At 38.8% G+C, this 23,937-nt stretch overlaps 1 protein-coding gene across 20 annotated transcripts in view; it reads left to right on the top strand.

The window, feature by feature from the left end:
* Positions 1 to 23,937, top strand: part of MAP7 (microtubule associated protein 7) — a 164,839-nt gene that overhangs the window by 56,955 nt on the left and 83,947 nt on the right. Inside the window, exon 1 of one of the 20 annotated variants that reach the window (XM_067010888.1) lies at positions 7,828 to 8,406. The exons of 18 other annotated variants lie outside the window; for them this stretch is intronic. Coding sequence is in view for 1 of the 2 variants with exons in the window: in XM_067010878.1 (XP_066866979.1) it covers positions 11,584 to 11,605 (22 nt within the window). In the remaining variant the exon portion in view is untranslated. Of the gene's footprint in view, positions 1 to 7,827; positions 8,407 to 11,553; positions 11,606 to 23,937 lie in introns of those variants that run through there. One more of the 20 variants, XM_067010878.1, reaches the window with a different exon arrangement.

Here is a 23,937-nt window from a genome sequence, read left to right as displayed (position 1 = left end):
TTTTCCCAATTTTAATTAATGATCCTATGAGTAAAGGAGTCAAAAGTTAGATTAATCTTCTTTAAATATCAATAACAAATAGGGATTCAGTGGCCATGGTTTTAAAAAAAATTCTTTTTTCTCACATAGCGTCAGATCTATAGAAAAGCTGGAAAGTTGCAATAATAGTTGCAACTAAGAATTTCCATGTGCCCTTAACCCTGATTCCCCAAATGTTAACATTTTGGAAGATTTATTTTTAATTCTTTCTCTCCCCTTCTTAAAAACAAGCACTGTCTTTTATATAACCATATTACATGTATCAAAATTAACACTATCAGTGATAATGTTATCTAAACTACAGACCTTATTCAGATTTCACCATTTATTCCAGTGATGTCCTTTATAGCAAAAGAAAATTCAAGATTGGGCATTGTGTTTAGTTACCATGTGTCTACTCTTTAACACTTCTCTGAGCCTTTCTTTATAGTTCATGATACTGACATTTTTTAAGCATTTAGGCCAGTTATTTTTGCAGGATGTTCTTAAATTGGGTTTGCCCGATGTTTCCTCATGATTGGATTTAGGTTGTATACTCCCAGCAAGAATGCCACAGGAGTGATATTTTGTCTTCAGTGTATCATATCAGGAGTCACATGTTGTTTGGTCCCATTCCTGGTGATATCCTCCATCACTCTGTTAAGGTGCTGTCTGCCAGGTTTCTCCACTATCAAGTTACTCATCTTGTTTTGTAATTAATAAATGTCTTGTGGGGAGATACTTTGAAGCTATGTAAATATTCTGTTCTTCCTCATAGATTCACCTATTAGTTTTAGCATCAATGATTCTTGCCTGAATCAATCAGTCTTAGGTTGGTTGCCAAAGAGTGATTTTCTAATTCATCATTCCCTCTACATCTATAAGTTAGCTTTCTACTGTAAGGGAGAACTTTTCCTTTCTCTTGTTTATATTAGTGTGGTCTCAGGGATATTTATTTTACTCTGTAGATTATAATGCTTTTCTGTAAATATTTTGATGCTCTAACTGTCCCAGATTTGGACAGCGGGATCCCTTTGAGGCTGGCTCCTGCGTCCTTTGGATGCATCTCCATTATTTTTTGAGCATATCCTTACTTTCTGGCACAAGGTGTTACGGACTCATCTTGTACTTTCCTTGACTCAGCCTTGGAATCAGCCATTTCTTCAGGAGCCCTGGTTCCTTAGAGTGGAAAGTAATACTTCATAATCCAAGATCTGGGTGCTAGCTGTGCACATGGCTACAGGAGTATCTTTGCCACTAGGCTGCCAGGAGGGTGAGCTCTGTGAAATAGGTACACACACACACACACACGCGCGCGCGCGCCTAAGAAACGTATGCACACACTCGGTGGCCTTTGTTTCTTGTTTGTTTTTTACTTATTTATTTATTTAAGTGGCCTTTGTTTTTCATGTAACTGCTTCCTTTTCTCTCCTGCACCATGGAAATAACACTGGGTTAGTAGTAGTAGATCAGGAATTGTAGATTCTGGTTCTGTTCCTCCGTTCACTAGTCTTAAAAACTTGGGCAAATCTTTTATGTCCTCTACTTCAGCTTTTTCCATGTTAAAAATTAGGAAATAGGGTTCGTGCCCTGGTCCGGGAAGATCCCACGTGCCGCGGAACGGCTGGGCCCGTGAGCCATGGCCGCTGAGCCTGCGCGTCCGGAGCCTGTGCTCCGCAACGGGAGAGCCCACGACAGTGAGAGGCCCGCGTACAGAAAAAAAAAAAAAAAAAATTAGGAAATAAATGAAAGGGTGATTTCTAAAGAAACTTCTATTTTTAAAATTCTGTGATTCTATGAATTTAAGATTTTATAGATATAATATTTTCATGAAGTTTTCAGGGAAACAGAAAAGTACCTTAAGCCACAAAATCATTAGAATTTAGATCTAGAAGTTACTTTAGAGATGATGTCTTTCAGTGTCCTCATTTTACAGTGAGGTAACCTGGAGCATCTACAATGGTAGAACTGTTATAGATCTGCACTATCTAATATGCCAGCTCCTGGTCACATGAGGCTAGTGAGCACTTAACCTGTAGCTAATGTGACTGAGGAACTGGATTTAATTTTAATTTAAGTAATTGCACGTGGCTGATGGCTACTATATTGGACAGTGCAGCTCTAGAGAGTAATGACTTCATCTCACATAGGTGCTAGTGACAGAAGCAAAGTAGGATCTTTTGATAGTGTGTACCAGATTAAATTAACTAAACCAGCTTTATCATATACCTTTTATAGTAATTATAATTTTTTATACCAAAACCTCTGGCTCATTAATTTTGTAGCAGATTATTTAAATCCCAGGAGCTGCAACATGACGCTCTATAGCAGTGTATTTATTATTATATTTAAAAGAATATTTAAAGACCAGCAACAAATCAGAGTTGACCTGCTTTCAGTAGTTAATAGTAACTTACAGTAATAGCTATAATTTGAGCACTTACTATTTTCAACAGAAATGCTTTTGTTATATCTAAAATATACTGGCAGTATTTATATTAAAATGTTATTAGTACTTTCTCCAAAAATTCTAATCCCCTTGTAGGTTCAATTATATCGCTTATGCTTACAACCTTTTATAAATACTATACCAAAATTTATTTTTGTTTTTAACAAGAATATACAGTGCAATTAGGTAGTAATTCTCACACAGGTACTTGTCAAATAACAAATGAACGAGTGAATGTATTTGCTACTATCTGAGGATACAGTGGAAAAGGCTGTCTTTGGTGAAATATATCACTTAAAAATTCAAAAACATTTAAAAATGTCCCTAACCAAAGATTCAGCAATTCTATTCTAGAATTTATTCTTCAGACATTGTTAAGCTTTGTGAAACTCTATAGGCAGCCTTGTTTTTAACATTGAGAAAACATAGTCGACCTGGAAAGATGTCCAGAGTATAAAATAGATTACAAGACAGAGTTACATGAAAAGCTCATTTTTTGGTTTTTTACATATATGTAAAATAAAATAAAAAATCTGCAAGAACATATAACTAAAAAGTTAACAGTGGTAATGTCTGAATTTTGATATTGCAGCTTATCTTAAATATTTTGTACGTATTTATTTTTTCTATTTTCTACACTTAACGTTTATCATTTAATTTATAATCTTTTGAAATATACACCCCAGTAGCACTGAAAATTGACCCATATACTAGAAGCTAGGTCATTGCAATTTAGTGTGTTTCTTGAGCTTCAAGTCTACCCAGGAAGCCTTTCAGGGGGTAGATGGATAGAGTCTGATGACTCTGCTCCAGTGGTAATGCTGTTAGAGAAGTATAATTGATGTGTTTGTGGCTTAGGAAGGGGGCGAGCACTTTTGTTTGGGAGAATCAAGATAGATTTCATGGGGCTTCCCTGGTGGCGCAGTGGTTGGGAGTCAGCCTGCCGATGCAGGGGACGCGAGTTCGTGCCCCAGTCCGGGAAGATCCCACATGCCGCGGAGTGGCTGGGCCCCTGAGCTGTGGCCGCTGAGCCTGCGGGTCCGGAGCCTGTGCTCTGCGACGGGAGAGGCCACAACAGGGAGAGACGCACGTACCGCAAAAAAAAAGATAGACTTCATGGAGGGTGGTGAGGGCGTTTGCCTTGCTTGTTGAAGTATTTGGAGGATTTGACAGAGATGACTGAAGAGTCATTCCACATGGGAAGAAGAGTGGGAAGGAAAGAAAAAAGGAAAGGGAAAGGAAAGAAAATCGAGAGGCATGTTAAAGGAATAGCAAATGCATCCATTCTGTAAAAACATGGGATATTTGGGAGAGTGGTGGGGAAAAAATTCTCAAAGTCGGTGGAAACACATTGCAGTGCTTTACTTTGGCAGGTAACTGGGAGACATGATAGGTGTTTGAGCAGGGGAATGGCGAGCTCCTGGAGCTGGTTTTTAAGGTGACTAATCAGACAGATCACAGGAACTAAAGGTGAGAGACTGACAGTGGTAAGACCAGCTTGGAGCCTGAAGGTGGAAACAAAGTTGTGATGCTGGTTTGAGCCTAGGCTGTCTGCCCAGTATGTCAAGTAGGCTGCTAAACTCTGTTCTCTTTAATGGGAAAAAACCCTACAAAACTTGAATGCTTTTGTTTCCTAGTGATTTGCCACAGTGCCATAAATCTCTTATAGTCTGGTCATGCATGTAAATTAGGTTTTAAGATAAGAATTTGTACTTTGGATATATCACACTTGACGTTTTTACTTCCCTCCATTCCCAAACTTCATTATGGCATTCATTACTCCTGAGGACCGTGTAATGTATGGGGGTAGTAGCTGGGAGAGAAGAGTGAGTGCTCATAGCCTGGAATATACAGTCGTCCTTCAGTATCTGCAGGGGCTTGGTTCCAGGACACCACCCCCCACCCCCTTCAGGGATACCAAAATCCACGGACACACAGTTTTCTTATATAAAATGGCGTAATATTTGCATAACCTAGCACATTCTCTGCATACTTTAAATCATCTTTGATTACTTCTAATGCCTAATACAATGTAAATGCTAAGTGAATAGTTGTAAATACAATGCGCAATGTGTGGTAAATTCAAGTTTTGCTTTTTGGAACTTTCTGGACTTTTTTTTTTTTTTGGAATATTTTCTATGTGTGGTTGGTTGAGTCCGCAGATATAGAACCTGCAGATAGGGAAGGCCAACTCTACAAGAAAAGGAAAAGGAAATATCAAATTGTGTTTTTTAAAGTCAAAGTTGTAAGTGTTTTACAAGAGTTCCTTACATATATGGATATATATTTTAGTTCCCTGCAGTAAAACCTTAGGCATTTGAAAGATTACACTGGTTTGGGTTGAGGAAAATAACAAACGTCCCTTTTGAAACTAGGTCAAGTTCCTTATTTTAATTTCTCATCTAACTCAGGACTCCAGCTGTCAGGCTACCCCATTAATCCTCCCTGTCAGTGAAATCCCCTCTGAAATACATTGTAATTAACTTGCAGGAATCAACAGCAAAAGATGGAAAGTTCAGATGATATTTGTTTACAGATTTCCCACATGGAAGTGGGCATTTAAACCTTTGAGAGGTAATAAAAAATGCTTAGAAAATTTTGGCAGAGATTTTTTTCCACTGAAAAAAAGCAATTGACCCTTTTTAGCAGTTTCAGCCCCAATAATCCAGACTTGACAACTTGATTTTGCTGAAATGTTTAGAGAGAACTGTTGCTTCAAGCATAGCAATTTTTAATAACTTCATTATAATTATTCCTAAACTAGTGTGCCTCACAAGTGCCACAGGAAAACTGGTTATAGCTGGTGACATGCCTACAGTGGGGTAGGAAGAGTATTGAGCAGGTTTGATTACAGCGAAGGGAAAAGATTTAGACGGGAAAAGATTTCAATGTAAATAAAAATATCTCTTTTTCATTTGGTAAGTATAGTTTTGGCCATTTCTGTGAAGTGTTGACATGAAGGAAAATTGTTTCTGCAGTTTGAGGTCATGGAAGATTCCAGGGTAATATAAATGTGGATTTTGAGAAACAGACAAGCATGTTATAACTTACTCCCCTAAAGAAAACATTCATGTGTGGAGTACATTTTTAACTGAATTGAGTGCGTTTTCATAAATTACCGGCCCTTGTAGCTTTTGTCACTGTCCAAGGTACTATAAAATGAGGGGCTGAATCTCCTGATCTTCTGCTGAAAAGCAGAATCTTCCTTTTCCAGCATCTTAAAGATTGTGGCCTCTGGGGACAATCTAAAGGCAGAAGAGAATGGGCTAAGATACCTATTGGGAAGGAAAGGAGAACAGAGTGCTAGTTGCTTTATAAAGGTTGAAATTAACAAATATTCTCCTAAAACTACACCTACTACTTTTTGAACCCAGAGGAAAAGCAAAAACCAAGAACTAAAATAAAGAGGGGTCCTGGACAAAACGGTAGGCTGCACTATTCCTAGATTGACATTGGGGTTAGAAGCAGTTCAGATGTTTTCATGTTAACACCTGCCGTGATCAAAACCAATTTGCAGAAGATAATAAGCTGATGAACTGAATCTTTTAATGAATTATGTATAACAAATCTTTGTGATTTATAGCTTTTAAAAATTTCAGCAAAAAGCATAAGTTCCTTTATTAAATGAATCTGCTTTTACTTTTCAATAACTAAATATGAAACATAAATGAAATCTATTTCTCAGCATTTGCCCCTTAACATAGCAATAGCTGTGGTCCCAGTATTTTATATTAAACACTAAATTCTACAAAATACCAAGAGTTTAAACTGCACCATTTTGATAACTGTGGTAATAAAATCCAGTATTTGTGATTCTTTTTCTGTAAAAATTAAAGTCTGCAGGTAACATTTTAAATTCTTACAAATAATGAGAATACACTATAAGAGCAATATCTTTTTAGTCCAAGGGCTTAGCCTATCCATGTTCTTTCAGTTATTTGGTAGAACTAGATCTTCATGCATATATTTATATGTTCATTTTTACATGCACACAGATATACACACACCTCCCCCCGTAAGGAGTGCAAAACAAAGCTGATCACACAATTCTCTGTGGAATAAAATGTTGTTAAAAAAAAAAAAGTGGAAACATTACCAGCTATCTCATCATCTCATAGAACTCTTGCTGCAGCTTGAAAGGTCTTGTTTTTATAAGAACTGGTTTCTCTATTAGTAGCCAAAAGTTAAAAGAGAAAAATAAGAAAGAAAACAAGAACAAGGAAGAAACAGAGTGGCAAATGAGCAGATTTGATAAGAGAAAATGCTAACGTTTAAGAGCTGCCCTGTCAAGATGAGGGCCTCTGCAGTTTTCACGTTCATAGTGGGACTCAGAATGGAGTAAAGAGCTGATGAATCATCATCTCAGCCACAGAGCAGTTTCAGGAGGCCTGTGAGCAAAGCAGACAGTCAGTGAGCGGGTAATGAATGAGCACACAAAAGGGGAGAAGGTGGACTCCTCAGTTCTACAACTGCTCTGTCAAGTTTATAATTCACCAGCTCCCATTAAAAAATATTTATATTTCATATTTGTTAAGGATGATATAATTTAGGTTTAATAAACAAATTCATTTCCCCTTAATTTCTCAGGATTTATGTTTTTGGTTTTGGTTTTTTTGCGGTACGCGGGCCTCTCACTGTTGTGGCCTCTCCCGTTGCGGAGCACAGGCTCCGGACGCGCAGGCTCAGCGGCCATGGCTCACGGGCCCAGCCGCTCCGCGGCACGTGGGATCTTCCCGGACCGGGGCACGAACCCGTGTCCCCTGCATCGGCAGGCGGACTCTCAACCACGGCGCCACCAGGGAAGCCCTGTATGTATTTTTTAAACTTACTACGTTTTCATAGTAAGCTTACTGTGTTTCCATTCCCGAAAGTCTGAATGAAAACCCATCAGTTCAGCCTTCATCCACCTGCCAGAATTCTGCATTGAAAGTCTTGCTGGATATTGAAAATGAAACCAAAAATTGGACTGATAAGCAGAGGCCTTAATCTTGAGAAAGTAACAACAGTGATGCATATAGTTAGAAATGTGCCTCTTTCTAAGATCCTTACTGTGCAGCTACAGTTTCAGATGACACATCATTGATGGTACTCACCGCTCCATGCACTGGGACATAGAAATCTCCTTGAGCCACTAGTCACATAACAAAACCCTCTATTCTCTTTCCTCTCTTGTTAGCATTCAGCTGTTTTTCTGGATGAATGCACCACCGTTCAGTTACACACTGTTGTTCCTAAGGGGTGAGTGGGGCACTGTCTCCCCCGTGTCATCTCCCGTCTCTCCCCGCCTGTCTTCTCTCCTTGTGGTACCAGTCGTTTCCCATCAGCAGGCGACACTGGCCTGATGCTTCCTGGGTGCTCAGAAGTGAGAAGTCACCTAGTTGGAGGGCAGATGCTGCAGGAGACCATAGTGTGGGGATTGAGAGTCTGCCACTTACTAGCTTCCCCAGGTTACTCTACTCTGTATATCTGAGTTTCCTCATCGGTAAAATTAGCATAATAGGGTGGTTTGTGAGGTCAGACCAATTCCTACGTGGACAGGTCATTAGAGTAATGTCTGACATAACAGGCAGTCAACAAGTTTAAGCTATTATTTTTATTATTTCCTATAGCAGTCTGTACTTGAGAAGGCAGATTTTTTTTTTCCCACTAGCCCTTCTCTTTCGTATCTATAGCCCTCAGATATGCACCCATCTGATCACAGTGTGGAGGGGTCCACAGCAGGAGAGGCAGCGTGGAGACCTCCTAAGGAGTGGGTGGCAGGTAGAGAGAGAGGTCTTGTGGGAGTTAGCCAGATGAAGGGAGGAGAGTAATTAATCTTCAAGGAGTAGTGGCAGCATATACACGACTGATGGGGAGAGGAGAGCTGAATGCAGCGGAGCACAGCTGAATGCTATCCTCTGTAAGGCCAGAGAGGAGAACGAGAAGCAGATAGGCAGCAGGTACGTACTACGGAGGTGTGGTGAGAGAAGCAACTGTGAGACCATGAAGAGCCAGAAAACGTAGGTATTCAAAGAAGTTACATGATCAGATTTGTATTCTAGAAACATCGTAGCTGTGTTGATGACTGGGTGTTGGAGGTCAGGATTTGGACGGCCACAGAACAGTTAGGAGATTCTCAGAACACCCCCCTGTCCCCTCAAAACTGGGTGCTTCTAATCTTCAGTGAGCTGCAAGATAGATAACTGAGCTAGTTACATTTGAGTCTGAAGTAAGAATATAAAGATTCCGAGGGAGGGAATGAAAGGATTTTTTTTTTTAATTTGCTAATAGAAGTTATTTTTTGTTTGATAAATTCATGGTTCCTATCTTTGTTCTGTTTAAATGAGCTGTGAGATAATTCAGAGTATCGGTTCTAACACTTAAGGAGCCCTACTGAATATACAGGTGTGGAATTGTGGGAATAGGTTGATATTTTAATAACATGCCTCAAAAATTCCTGAAATTAATAGCCAACATATGTCTTTGGCTAGCACTTATCCTGTGTCATGCATTTCATTGCTTTAATTGGGCAGAACTGGAGAATTCTTCTACTTCTTCAGACATTTAGGCAATACTTGACTACTAATCATATCCCAGCCATTGTACCAAACGTGAGCACAGAGACATATGTAGGCATGTTTATGACCTCCAGTCCCAGCATTGTGAACCTTGACCTCCCTTTCCTACAGAGGCCGTTCTGTGTACCTCTTTGCAGCGGTAAGGTCTCTGGTGAGGAAAAACAACAACAAAACAAAAACAAACAACAAAACAGAACGACAGAGTGATTGGAAGCACTTTAAGTCTGTTTCCCCCACCTCGGGATGAGGCCCTGCTATCCAGCCTCCCTGCCACACTAGCCCTGCTTGAAGGGCAAGCAAGAGGAGAAGGATTTGGAGCCACTAGAGCTGAAATTTTTTTTTAACCCAGAAGTAGTTTTGCCCCACCCCCACCCCAATTGTCTTTGGCGGTGTCCGAAGACACTTTTTTAATGGTCTCAACTGTAGGGAGGGGAGTATGTGTAGGCAGTGCTATTAGAGACAGCAGGTGGAGGCTAGGGATGCTGCTGAACTTCCTACAATGCACGGGAAAGCCCCATCCCCTCCCCTGCCATCCACAACAAAGAATTATCCCGTCTCAAGGTCAATAGAACCAAGGACGAGAACCCCTGCACTAGAGATACTGTCTGTATTTATACAGGCTGCTTTTGAAAATGTAAGCAACTGATGGGTGGGAATGATGGTACTTAGGCAGCTGTGATTCTGGGCCTCTGGAGGTGCTGGGATGGTGCTGGCTGCAGCTGGCATTCCACTGTCTCCTACTAAACAGTTTTTAGTTCCAAGGGCATTAAAAACGGTTAATTGCCAAGTCTAGGGGGTACTTGAATTCTTTTTTTTTTTTAACATCTTTATTGGAGTATAATTGCTTTACAATGGTGTGTTTTTGCTTTATAACAAAGTGAATCAGCTGTATGTATACATGTATCCCCATATATCTTCCCTCTTGCGTCTCCCTCCCTCCCTCCCTATCCCACCCCTCTAGGGGATCACAGAGCACTGAGCTGATCTCCCTGTGCTATGCCGCTGCTTCCCACTAGCTAGCTATATGTCCATGCCACTCTCTCCCTTCGTCCCAGCTTACCCTTCCCCCTCCCCGTATCCTCAGGTCCATTCCCTAGTAGGTCTGCGTCTTTATTCCCGTCTTGCCCCTAGGTTCTTCGTGACCTTTTTTTTTTTTATTTTTAAGATTCCATATATATATGTGTTGGTGCTTGAATTCTTACATCTTAGAAATCCCATGCATCCAGTCTCTTTACTGGGTCAACTCCTACTACTCAGAGAGGCTTGAAATGACTTATTTTCTTCTCAACAGTGTATTTCCTTTTCCATATTGGGCCCACTGATCATCCAAACTCATTAAATTCATCGGTTTTGTTGTTTGTTTGTTTTCTGTACATGGGCCTCTCACTGTTGTGGCCTCTCCCGTTGTGGAGCACAGGCTCCGGACGCACAGCCTCAGCGGCCATGGCTCATGGGCCCAGCCGCTCCGCGGCATGTGGGATCTTCCCAGACTGGGACACGAACCCGTGTCCCCTGCATCGGCAGGCGGACTCTCAACCACTGCGCCACCAGGGAAGCCCAATTCATCGGTTTTAAGCAAAGTATTCTGGCTCCCATGTCACATTTTAAAATTCTCTAAAGGCACAGTGAGGACTGGATCCTTTTTCCTCAGTTTCCCCTCTATGCTCCTAGACAAAAAGTCCTTTTAAAAACAAGCCTAAGGTAAAATTGTGATAGAAATGTTGAATTTGAAATTTATAATGCAATTCATCACTGGCTAAAAGAAAAAAATTCTGAGGATCTATATTTAATTCATCCAGAAATAATCTCTAAAAGTTTAGTGTTTATATTTATTCTTCCTCTTCTCTCTGGAGACCTTCAGAATTTTTCAAAACTTTCTAAAGCGAGTCAATCTTTTGGACCCTCTGAAGGGCAGTGAAACTTCATTTCATGTGGTTTCTCAACGGCTCCATGCATGTTCTCAGTGAAGGGAGTAAAAGAACAGAGGTCTCTCTGCTTGACTGATTCTAAATGATGGCCTCTTTCAGATGCATTTGGTATGGGAACAAAATGAGCCATAATCTTCAGGGTTTTAAATGCCATTGTTAATACATCAGGAAACCAAAAGGCCGAAGAATCTGGAAAAACAGTAAATAACATTTAGATGATCTTGGTAAACAGTTGTTCTAATGTGTTTAATGCATATCCTGTTTGGGGCTCCAGCTGAGTTTGAATCCCTGAGATTGAACTGGTGTTTAACAACCATTTCTTAACCAGGAAAGGCCTCCGCTACTCCCAGCCCACACCCGTTTGAGCTTCACTGGCTCTTTTGAACAGAAGCCTTTCTCAGTTTTTACTTGGTTCAGTGAACAAGGTTACTGTTTAGAAACAGTGGCTGTAGAGTCGTATGTCTCCTCACCCTCTTGCCTTCCTCCTGAGTGTACCTCAAGCCGTGGGAGAGATGATACTTGGAACGATTAAACGGCCTCTTCACTGATGGCTTGGTCTTTGCCGGGCTGAGGAACTCAAATCAGGAAGATAGAATATGCTGCAGCATATTCAAGAAAGAAGGATTTTAGGATGGAAGACACTAAGCTGGCCTGTAAGTTCTTGGGCTCAAAATGTGTTTTGAAACTCTTAATAAGGCAAGGCAGGAATCAGGCAATCTTTAAACCAGTTTTGACAAAGTAACACTTAACGGGGTGAAAGTACAGAGTAGGAAATCTTTTAATAAATCCTTTTGTTTTGGTGGGGAGGGACTTGGTTTTAATGTTCTAAGAAAAAGAAGTGGAATTTTAATTAAATGAAACAATCTTTGTTGTGATCTATAGATGATGGATTTATACTTCATTGTCCTACAGCCATGTGATAGCTTCTATGAAAATGTGCAAACCCTGAAACAACTCCTGGGGTCTCCGTGAGTGCTGGATGTAGCAGTAGCAGGCTATACACACAATTGCACCGCTGTCCAAAGAACATTTTAGCACATAATTTATTGATGATTTCTTATTGCTCTTAATATTTGTATCTGGATCAGATGATGACGATTTTGAGAAATGATTGCTTTTCTGTTTTCGAGGGGTGTATTTGAGGAGTGCTAGGGGTTTTTTGCTGATTTTAAAAAAGGTCATACCTCGCTTGCCTACCTCTTTGGTTTTTATTTAGATTTTTTTTTAAAATCAGAAGCATTGCCTGCATTTTCCTCTCATATCTTTCCTTACCAGAATGCTTTTATTCGCGTGGCATGTAAATAACTAACTCACATATAACACTTTACAGAGAAAACTAACTATAGTCATTGGAATCTGATGCCCTACATTTTGGAGAGGTATTTTTATCACTGTATTTTCTTCTCTAGAATTTTCTTTATATACTAGATGCTTTATCAGGTTTAATTTTTAAGAGTAATAAAATACTTTATTCACTAAATTATTTGCCCTTTTAAAATATTATCTATCTTCATTTTCATAAATAATATTTGCAAACTTTTAATATAAATACATCTAGAAAAGAAATGTGAGTTATATGTAGTTTCAGTAACCATTAAGGAGATGGATTATGGTATAAATAAGTGGTTTGCTTTTGGTATTTTATGATGATAAAATATGGAGTAAGTGGCATATTAGGAATATCTTTGGAGTTGGATCCAAGTCTGCCTTTTAGCTCTGACACTAGTTCTGTGACCTCAAACAAGTTATTTATACTCTATAAGTATGTCAGTATCATCATTGTAAAATGGGAATAAATCTCTAGTTTTCAGGGCTGTATATACACTAAAGAAGAGACAAAATGCCTCCCCTAATGCTTGGTTTCCCAAATACATATAATACTATTATATGTATTTGTTCAGTTAACTCATTTTTATCAGTAAATTCATTTTGCACTTAATGAGTCAAAATAGGCATATCTTTCTGGGTAGAAAGCATATTTACATATAGTATTCAAATATTAGGATAAGACAGTTGATGCATAATAAGCATTGGGTTTCATAATGAATTATTTAAATGTGATAAATAAGATTGCTTGAATCAGAGAATTCCCTGGCAGTCCAGTGGTTAGGCCCGCGCTCATTCACTTCTGAGGTGAGGATTCAATTCCTGGTGAGGGAACTAAAATCCCGTAAGCCACGCAATGCATCCAAATTTAAAAAAATTTTTTTTTGCTTGAATCAAATGAAATACAGGTTGCTTAGTAAGAAAATTGGGTAAATATCCAATAGATAAAATTTATATTGAGGGGGAAATTTTTTAAATCCAGAAAATCGGTCAAAAAATCTTAGATAAGTGGTTTAAAAATACTAAGTTATTCTTAGATGCTGGATTTTGGTCTTTTCCAATTTCCATCTTTTAATCTGATATTGAGTAGAGCTTAGAAAAGTAGAAAACATCGTAGCTTCATGTTTCCAGAACCTAAAATTTCAGTGTAAAAACCTTAAACTCCATTTGGAGTGGAGATGAAGGGAACTGTGCTCTGTACACTTCCCAGGGCACCCCCGGCTCATTAAACAAAGGTCCATCCCGCTGTGGGAGCAGAACCTATTTCCACCATCAGGCTGCTCTGGAATAACTATAATAAAGTGTAAGAGTGACACCCTACTCCCACCCCAACAAAAACTGCTTTCTGTTGTTATTGGCCTGTTCTCCCCTTTGTACTTAGCACCAGCTGATGCCATAATGTTTATTGTGCTCTCCCACACTAGAATGTTTGCTCCAGGGGGCCAGGGAGTTTGGGCTCTTTTGTTCACTACTGTATCCCAAGCACCGGTAACAGTGCCTGGCAACCAGTAGGTGTCTATAATCAATTTATCAAATTAATGGATCAATCCCCAGTCTTCAATAGGGCAACCAAGTAGAGAAGGCCACGCCTACTCTCATTATAAAACACACAAAATAACGAAAACAAAAATACCGTTTTGTATAAAATGGACTGTCACTACACTAGAACGTCCTGATTTATTCTGTGGTTGACACAGCACTGGTGCTTTGTTCCAACTTTTGGAAGGAAAGAAAGTCAGCAAGAAACGTTATTGTCTTCTGTTACAGATGGTTAACCATGTGTCAAGAACAGAAAACCAAAAAGTTTACTTCCTTCATGAAAAATAGGTAAATTAAGGACTCTAGGAAAATAATTCTGTGCTAAAATGCCAAGTCACAGGCCAAATAAGCTCGGTCCTCCCCTGAGCCTGGGCGAGGTCAGCCCTCTGCCCGGGAGGACTAGTCCCTCCCACACACTCAGGAAGGTTCATGCTGCCGGGCAAACCCAAGCTCCTTTACCAGGAATTCTACGTAGGTGTAGTTTTCAGAAGCCAAAAAGCTTGTCAGACAAGGCTTTCACAAAACAGTAGCCATTCTCAAAGTAACACTGAATCTATGCCTCTATCAAGAAGACAAATTGCTGCACTTTATTATAGAGTCAAAAGACCAGGTTTTCAAACTCAGCTCGAAGGCTGTTTGTATGACCACGGTCAAAATCCCATTTGACCTCTCGGAGCCTCAGTCCCCTCCCCTATAAAACGGCAGCAGTGACACCTGCCATAATCAAGTTAAGATGGTCAAGTGAGTTTATACACAAAAAAGTGATTTATAATCCATTAAGCAAATTACACAGTGTTACTTGAATACATATTTAAACACAGTGCAAGTTCTTTCCTTAAATGAGAATTTAAATACTTTATGACTTTACATAAATTCTATTATTTGTCAAAATATCACTAATTGGGGGGGAAACCCCACTAAAACAGTTTAAAAAAAAAAGACTAAGGTACAATTTTTAATGCCATATTTGAAAAAAAGAAATCTGGAAAACACTGTAGCATAGTGGCTAAGATACTAGCTTTTAAAGTCAGATTGATGTGGATTTTATTCACGATTTAGCCATTTACATTAGACAGATTTCTTAAATTTAACAGCCTCATCTCTGTACAGTGGGGAGAGTATTACCTAAATCCAGGCTTACTGTGAGGAATAGATTGAATGAGACAAAATGCTTAAAGCATCTAGTACAGTTTAGAACATAATAGATATTCAGTAAATGGCAGCTGTGTTTGTGGTTATTTCAATTCTTTATAAATATCATTGGGTATATGATTTTCCTTTTAAATGATATGGTACCAAACTTTTAAAATATATTAGCCACTATTACTCTGTATAAAAATCTGCTAGAAATTTCCCCAGAGAAGGTGATTCTCGGATTTTTTTCAGAGCTCTTACTTTTCTGAGCCTGATGATTATTTCGATTAGGTGGTCTTTGAAGCAAGTATCAATACAACTAAAGCTTTCAAATACCATTTACTCACCTAACCCTCCGGAGATCTCAAAGTACGTTAGGTTAAATAGAGTTTAACTTCTTGTCCATAACAGAACACACAGATATTCATAAAGAAAGAGCAGGGGCAGAGACATATCAAAGACAGAAGTTTAAAATTCTCTTTCTACGAAATGTGTGTTGCTAGTGAATCAACAAGAAGAGCCTCAAGGTGGCAACACATATTGTCACACAGCCTAGAGATGTTTACGTTTCAAGATTCATTACTCATAGTCTAAGATGTAAATGATATATTGAAAGCCACCAATCCTTTCCCAGAGCACTTCATTGAGACATTGAAGTAAATGTCCTCTGAACTGACATTTTAGTACTGAATTGCAATCATCAGTTTATGATGTTGACAGTGTAATTTATTTTTCTTATCAGAACCTCCAGGTGACATGAATAAATAAATTTCAGTTGAACCATAGATCAACTTTAAAACTTAGGTTAAAATTTTAATACATGAGAATCTTTCTCCATTAAAAGGTACTTTTCTATAAGACCTCTTTGAAAAGATCATGCCATAATCCATTTCTGGATCATAATGTGGTTACATAAATGTATTCTTAATATCTTATCACAGACAGAATAAAATAACATTACCTGAATAGCAAGTAACATATGATGAAGGACCAAGAAGGTAAAAGTTAATATTTAAGCTTTCCACTTACTTGATTTAATATTAACCGTGCATAGTTTTCATGTTTTTCTGTAACACAAGTTTTAAAGTCCCGAGTCAAAGATTAACATTTTTATATAACATTTTATTAAGAATTCTTGCTTTGAATATTTGAATTTTGTATTTTACTTCTGATAATCAAAATAATTTTAGTATATAAGCATTTAAGTATGATGTTTTATAATTCAGTGCTATCAACACTAGCCAACAGTCACAATCAGGTTAAATAAGACAAGTGTGTCATTCAGGGATTTTAGTTGGATTCAAGATATACCATTTTAACAAAGGAAAGGGGGTTTGGGCTTCAAGAGATGATAAATTGTGGGGAAGTGGCTAGAAAGTAGAGTGAATGGAAGATAAGGGTTAATGTAGTAAGGTTTGTTTATGCAAACTCATCTCTGTCTCTGGGGATGAGTTGCTCCCCTCTGATAGTTGCTTTTTTTTCTTTGATATAGGAGGTGGGGGGAGACGGTCACAAGGGAAATTTATGCCCTGCTTTTAGGTGGATGGGAGGGGTGTGTGTGCAGAGAATTCTTTCTGCATCTGTTGATTCTCAGTTGCCTTCAGCTGAAAATCATGCCAAAGTGGCATCTTTTGGAGTGGTGCATGCTGATGCCCTTCGTGGTTCTCTAATGGACATCTTTAAATGTAAGACTTTTCCCAATATTTTAGATTATTTCCTTAAGATAGAGTCTCAGAAGTAGAATTGGGGAGTCAATAGTTTTAAACCTTTTAATGGCAGTAGATTCATATTACTCAATTCCTTTCTTAGAGTTATACCAATATACTGAAACTCTAATACTGCCCCTTTCTGCTCCACATATTTTCAGGGTTTTCAGTGCTACATTTGGAAGCACATGTCTAGTATTCCTCTTCAGGGTCCACACTAGATGAAAAATGAGGAATATCTGATCAAGGATCCAGAAAGGGATAGTTCTAACCATTGGTGAGGCTGGTTCCAATATTCATGACTATGTGCTGTGTTTGTAAGGGGGTAGCATAAACTGAAGCAGATGCTTGTCTCCAGGTATCCCTTCTACCAGCTGAATTTAACATCTCAAATAATCACAAGGAGACCTTTTTGGATGAGGGGTAATTGAAGATACCTTTATTGCAAATAGATCATTTGGATATGGTTAAATCTTCATGAGCTGTTCAGCCCTAAATCCAAATTAGCATTTGATTGCCAATGGGACTGAAACCAAGCAGGACCCTGTGGGGGCCTTCCTGGGGACAGATACCCTCACCCCTGTGTCCCCCACCTCTTATTTGTAGAAAAGCCTTAGCCTCCTACGCCTTCCCTCCCTGAGTTCCAAAGAGCAAATTTAATTAGAAAAGTGAAAAAAATGAAGAAACAAAGAAAAGCAATCCAGTTAAGACAAAATAATATTAGTTTAGCCGTAAAACAAAATGAAGGACCTTTAGTTCCTCCTCAAGGGTTATAGGTAATAACTTGAGCCATATCCTTGAGGTTTTGGTTTCATGTTTGTTTTGTTTTGTTTTGTTTTAACAGTTACTAAAACCCCTACCAAGTGGAGGAAGTTAACTATATGCTGACCACCAGCACATTGACCCCAAACTGGTTGGAACTAGAAAACTAGTAATTTTTCAAAGTATCACCCTGTTACCTCACCATCAAGCAATTTGAGAATTGTGCATGAGCTGACTAGTCACCCCACAACCCTCTCCCTCACACTGTCTTTAAAAACCCTTCCCTGAAGCCATTGGGGAGTTTGGGTCTTTTGAGCACAAGCTGCCCATTCTCCTTGCATGGCACCCTACAATAAATGCTGAACTTTCCTTCACCACAGTGTCAGCAGATTGGCTGTGCTGTCCATTGGGTGAGTGCACCCAAGTTCACTGGATTTTTCAGAAGGCATAATATGACACATGCAAATCAAGGAATTTTAGAGCCGTCACCATCAGCTAATTACCATTGGGTAGAATCTTAAGCAGTGCATTTGAAAACTGAAGCAGCTTCAATTTATTATAAATTAATGACATAGGATGTTTATTAATTATTAAGCTTTGTGCACTATGCTGAACATTGTACATAGGGTTTACAGCCAATAGCTGTCATCAGAATGTTTTGAAATTATACCCATGAGAAAAACAGAAAGGTTTTTACCTCCACGCATTTGCAGTTGCTTGCTAGTTTTGCATAACCATCGAAACACAGGATGTTGATTTATGCTGTTTAGCCTTTCCTCTTCCAAGAAAATTTAGCCACTTTGAAAAAAAAGTCATATATCTCAAAAAGCCCCTGTTAAAAAATAAGAACTCAATACTTAAGATACTGATTTTATACTGAAGTATTAAGTGCTTGCTTTTTGTCAGGTAAGTAAAAGTATTCCATGATGGGAATTACATTCTATTAAAAAAATTCTGCATTTATGAAGTGGTAGGGGTGAAAGTGTTGTTTAAAAACTAATTAAATGAAGAAATCTCCTTGGAAATAAGTTTTGGATTCTAAGTTGTTTTAGTTACAGTATTTTTCTACTTAGAGTTGTATCCTGAATTGTGTTAGCTGGAAGGACAAAAGGTTTAAAAGAAGCCACATGGAATTTTAAACAGTAGCGTTTATTCAGCTTCCTGTGTATTGTTCCTCCATAGAATTGTGTTCTTCCCTTTCAGAGCTGTTATCTCAGTTCACAGTGTAACATTCATTAGTGTGATCATTTTTCTAATGCCTACCTCCCTGTCGCCTCTAAGTTGCATGTGGGCAGGGCTGTACCTGCCTCTGCCCACCGTTATATCCCTGGTACCTAAGGCATTGGATGTAGGCACTCCAGTGTAAGCAGTAGATGGATGGAGTAATGGGGAAGGATTCTTTTAGTCATTCTAAAAGGCATATAACATTAAAGTCTGTTCTCTTTTTCTTGGCATCTGCTTGAAAGGATTGCTTGGTTACGTCTTCCTGCGTCTTCATCTGTCAGGCATTGCTGCACGCCGTTTTGTAGAATAGGAATGCTTTGTGATAAATTCATTCTCCTTTAACAATTGTGGCCTTTTTAAAACTCTGGACTCTTATCATACAAAGTTTTAAATAATACTGTTGCCAAAAGGACCTTATTGCAATTTAAGCTTATTTATAAAGATTTTTTTCCAGCATAGACCCCAGAGCATTATTAGAATTCCCAGAACCTCCTTCCTTATTTCCTCAGAAGTCACAACAGCTTCTTATTTCTCTCTTTTTTTTTTTTTTTTTTTTTTTTTTGCGGTACGCGGGCCTCTCACTGTTGTGGCCTCTCCCTTTGCGGAGCACAGGCTCCGGACGCGCCGGCTCAGCGGCCATGGCTCACGGGCCCAGCCGCTCCGCGCCATGTGGGATCCTCCCAGACCGGGGCACGAACCCACGTCCCCTGCATCGGCAGGCGGACTCTCAACCACTACACCACCAGGGAAGCCCTATTTCTCTTTTTTAATAAACTTATTTATTCATTTATTCCTGGCTGCGTTGGGTCTTCGTTGCTGCGCTTGGGCTTTCTCTAGTTGTGGCGAGAGGGGCCTACTCCTCATTGCGGTGCACAGGCTTCTCATTGCGGTGGCTTCTCTTGTCGCAGAGCACGGGCTCTAGGCACGTGGGCTTCAGTAGTTGTGGCACGAGAGCTCAGTAGTTGTGGCTCACAGGCTCTAGAGCGCAGGCTCAGTAGTTGTGGTGCACGGGCTTAGTTGCTCCACATCATGTGGGATCTTCCTGGACCAGGGCTCGAACCTGTGTCCCCTGCATTGGCAGGCAGATTCTTAACCACTGAGCCACCAGGGAAGCCCCAGCTTCTTATCTCTAATTCCTTGATCTCATTGTCTTAAAAAAGAAAAGAAAAAAATGTTGTGTTTTAGCACAGTACCATATGAAGGTTATTGCTTAAACTTTTAGTGATGACTTTCAGGATAAATTAATATTGAAAGAGCAATATTGTTTCAATTTTTGTAAAGTACCAAGTACTTAAGTATTTTTTTTCAAAATGATACGTATTCAGCCAATATTTGAGGCTTTAAATTTTGCCTTAATTATTACAGTTTAAAGATTATTATAAAGTATAAATCTTAGTTGAAATATTGATAGTATTGAAACACATCTAGTGCATTGACAAAAGGAAAGAGAAGCTCTGGAAGAAGAAATCTTTAGTTTCAATTTTTTTTTTAATTTATGTTTGGGGTGTATATATATATGTGTGAGAGGTCGGTATTTTCGTTTAAAATACTCTGATTATGATATAAATATATCAGGGTTTTTGTTTTTTTAGCCTTAGCTGTTATTCAGTGTAGAAAGGAGTGTTAAAGCATTCAAAGCAGATTAAATCGATGCCAAAGTTGGGAAGTAACCATAAAAGCATGTTTTATAGAGGACAGTGTGGTTCATTGCACAGTTCTCTGTTAGTCCTATTTAATACAGGAGTAGATTTTAGAATATATAAATAAGCATTTGTCTACCGTATATTGCCCACAATATAGCTTCTTGAAACTGAGCTTGTGCTAGCTATTGAACAACAGTGAGTACGAGATCTTGTACTCCTTGGCAAATTTCTGGATTACATTTTATGGTGTCAGTTAATAGTGGAATCACAGGATTTCACTAGCAGTTGACCTTGGGGTAGAGTTGATCTGCTCACATGAAAACGGAGAGACCTAACAAAGATGTAGGCTTGAACAATTAGTCAACACATCTCACCTCTAGAAAGTACCAGTGGGCAGGGCCAAACTTCTTCAAGAATAATTTTAAACTGGGTCATTCTTTAAAGGCCCCAAATTGAAGCTCCAAGTAGCATGATTAATAGAATTTTAGTCTGGGAAATTTTTTAGAAATATTAAAATACCCATGGAATGCCAAATGCCTAAGCTTTAACCCTTGAGCTTTATTGGATTTTTTTCTGACAATAATTAGATAGTAGGGCCATTGTTGAAGTCTATCATTAGCTCATGTGGTAGGGCCCATGTTTGTATAAAAGGGAATGTTTGCCTTTCTGCTCTCTGAATGGGCTTATTTATAGCTTACCCAAAAATAGTGTCAAAATTTTAAGGCACATATATTAAAGAAATCATCACTATCCTATATCACTGAAAACTAAGTGATGCTTAAAGAGATGGTTCCTATTGACATTGACTCTGCCATACAAGTCTAAATAAGTATCAGTCAGTAGCCCGTGTTGAGTTTATATAATGTAGCCTGTAACAAATGCCTGTCCATGGAGTCAGAGAATAAATATGGGTCCAAAAAATGGTTCAAACGTTATTATATTTTTTCTGGAAGTTTTCACCACAAAGCAGTAAAGAATATAAAGTACAGTGGTTCTCAAATTTCGTGTGTACATCCGATTCAACCATGATGTTTGTTAAAAGTTAAGATTCCCAGGCCCTACCCCTACAGATTCAAGTTCTGTAGATCTGAGATGGGGGCATAAAAATCAGTATTTAACAAATACCGCAGTGTTTCTGATGAAAGAGGTTCATGGGCCATACTCTTAAGAAACACTGGTCAGCCTTCAAACACTTTTGCTTGCATGAATCCTAGAAGAAATTTGAAAAATCATGTGCTACTTTATACACATAGAAATTGAAATCCAAAATTATTTTACTTTAAAATAGTTTAAATCATTTCAAAGGCTCTAATTTTAGAAAATTGCATAGTGTATACATGCTTTAAATACATCTTTATCAAAACTTTGAAGCTACAGACTTAAATCATTTATTTTATCCAAAAGAATCCTGGTTGATTGAACCATCAGCCATATCATACTTGTTACTGTCTGACAGAAAAGGTCTGACTTCATTTTTTTAATGCAAATAAGTATATCAATTTGTGCCCTATGACAAATGACACATTAATATAGACGGACAGGCAAAGCAAACCTTTTTACTTGTGTAGGAGTAGAAAAATTTTTCCTCTACCCCTTTAGTTTAATTTGCAGGCCTTAGTTAAAGTACCTATCAACAGACAGATTAACAGGATAAAAGGCATTTGTTTTTTAATATTTTTTTCCCTCAATGAAAAAATTTTGTTAATTCAGTGTCTTGTGTAGGAAAACATTAATGACTGCAGAGAAATGCTCTAATTTCTAAGCGCAAATATGTTTCTTAATATTTTTACATGCCTGAGGGCTTCACAGAAAATATGTAAAAACCCAAAGAGGGAAAAAAAAATAAAAATAAAAAAAATTAAAAAAAAAAAAACCCAAAGAGGTGTTTAAACCCAGGGACTTATATAACATTTTAACAAAGGGTGATAAATTGTGGAGAAGTGACTAGACAAGGGAAAGGGGTTTGGGGTTTCTAGAGGCTGCAAATTGTGGGGAAGTGACTAGACAAGGGAAAGGGGTTTGGGGTTTCTAGAGGCTGTAAATTGTGGGGAGGTAAATACATGGGAGAAACTAATGGTAGATAAGGGTTATTTAGTAAGATTTGCTATGTAGACTCAAGTTGCTTCTGGTGCTAAAAGTCATTCTCCTATTCCTGGTATGGGAAGGGAGAGCGGCTTTAAAATGGAAACTTGTCACCTTCACAAAGGGAATGCTTTTAGACCTAAAGGGGGGGCACAGAGAGCTTCCTGGGTCCACTGTTTCTCATTTGCCTTCAGCTCAAAGTAATCTATATGCCAGAGTGGCATATTTGGGGGTGGCATCTTCTGATCCCCTTCACTTGTATAAATCAAGGCCTTGCTCCCCTAGTATTTCTTGCCTTGTTCACAAGGGGCCCCTCTTCAAAAGCAGTGCATCTTCTCCTTGTTCCTTTGGTTACACTTCAGAGTTTTTACACCACAGACCTTGAGCCACATACATTCAAGATGCATAAATGGTGTGCCTTTCTTATGATAGTGGGAGAAGGGGAATGTGAAAAGCAAGGTGAGAAGGTTTTAGGAAAGAATCTGGGAACTGATTCCCTTAAAACCCTCCACGTACATGTATTCCCTTTAACAAGGGTTCTTTAACCTGGAGTATGTGAATTTGAATGAAGAAAATAATTGCATCTTTATTTCCAATAACCTTTTCTGGAAATTGAACATTTCCTTTTTTTTAAAAAAACTAATTTCTATTGGAGTATAGTTGCTTTACAATGTTGTGTTAGTTTCTACTCTACAGCAAGGTGAATCAGCTATACATATACATATATCCCCTCTTTTTTGGATTTAGCTGAACATTTCCTTTAATTATGAATGTGAGCAAAAAACCTACAGCAGTATTAGCATTCACAGAAGTCAGATATTTTCTTATCACATTACCGTTGTTTCAGATATAGCTCAAAAGGCAGTTTAAACAGATAACTGCTTGAAATCATGGCAGTTATGAGACATGCCTCTAGATCATATTATTTAATGGGTTAATAAAGAAGCACATATATAGCTATAGTACAAATCTTTTAACATCTTGATAAGCTTTTAAATATAATTTTTAAAATTTATTTGTTTATTTATTTATTTTTGTCTGCGTTGGGTCTGTTGCTGCGTGCGGGCTTTCTCTAGTTGCGGCGAGCTGGGGCTACACTTCATTGCGGTGCGCAGGCGGCTCATGGTGGTGGCTTCTCCTGTTGTGGAGCACGGGCTCTAGTCACGCGGGCTCAGTAGTTGTGGCTCGTTCGCTCAGTAGTTGTGACACAAGGGCTTAGTTGCTCTGCGGCATATGGGATCTTCCCGGACCAGGACTCGAACCCGTGTCCCCAGCATTGGCAGGCGGATTCTTAACCACTGCACCACCTGGGAAGTCCCTAAATATAATTTAAATATGTATTTTTTTGTAATGCTATGTATTTTAATTTATTCATTTAAAGATATTATCCCGAGAAGGGATCTAGCCTGACCTTTGCCAAAGGAATCCAAAGCAGGAAAAAGGTTAAAATCCTTTTGTGGAAAGCCTTCAGTTACCCTTAGGAGCATGCATACCCCAGATTGAAGCCTGCTGAGCCGGGGAAGACCGCAGCCCACCAACTTGTCTTAAAATATTAGTCCAGGAAACCCA

The sequence above is a fragment of the Kogia breviceps genome, chromosome 13 (genome assembly GCF_026419965.1).
Source record: "Kogia breviceps isolate mKogBre1 chromosome 13, mKogBre1 haplotype 1, whole genome shotgun sequence".
In the NCBI taxonomy this organism is placed as follows: domain Eukaryota; kingdom Metazoa; phylum Chordata; class Mammalia; order Artiodactyla; family Physeteridae; genus Kogia; species Kogia breviceps.
The sequence above is the reverse complement of the archived record's forward strand: the minus strand, read 5'-3'. Positions and strand labels throughout refer to the sequence as shown.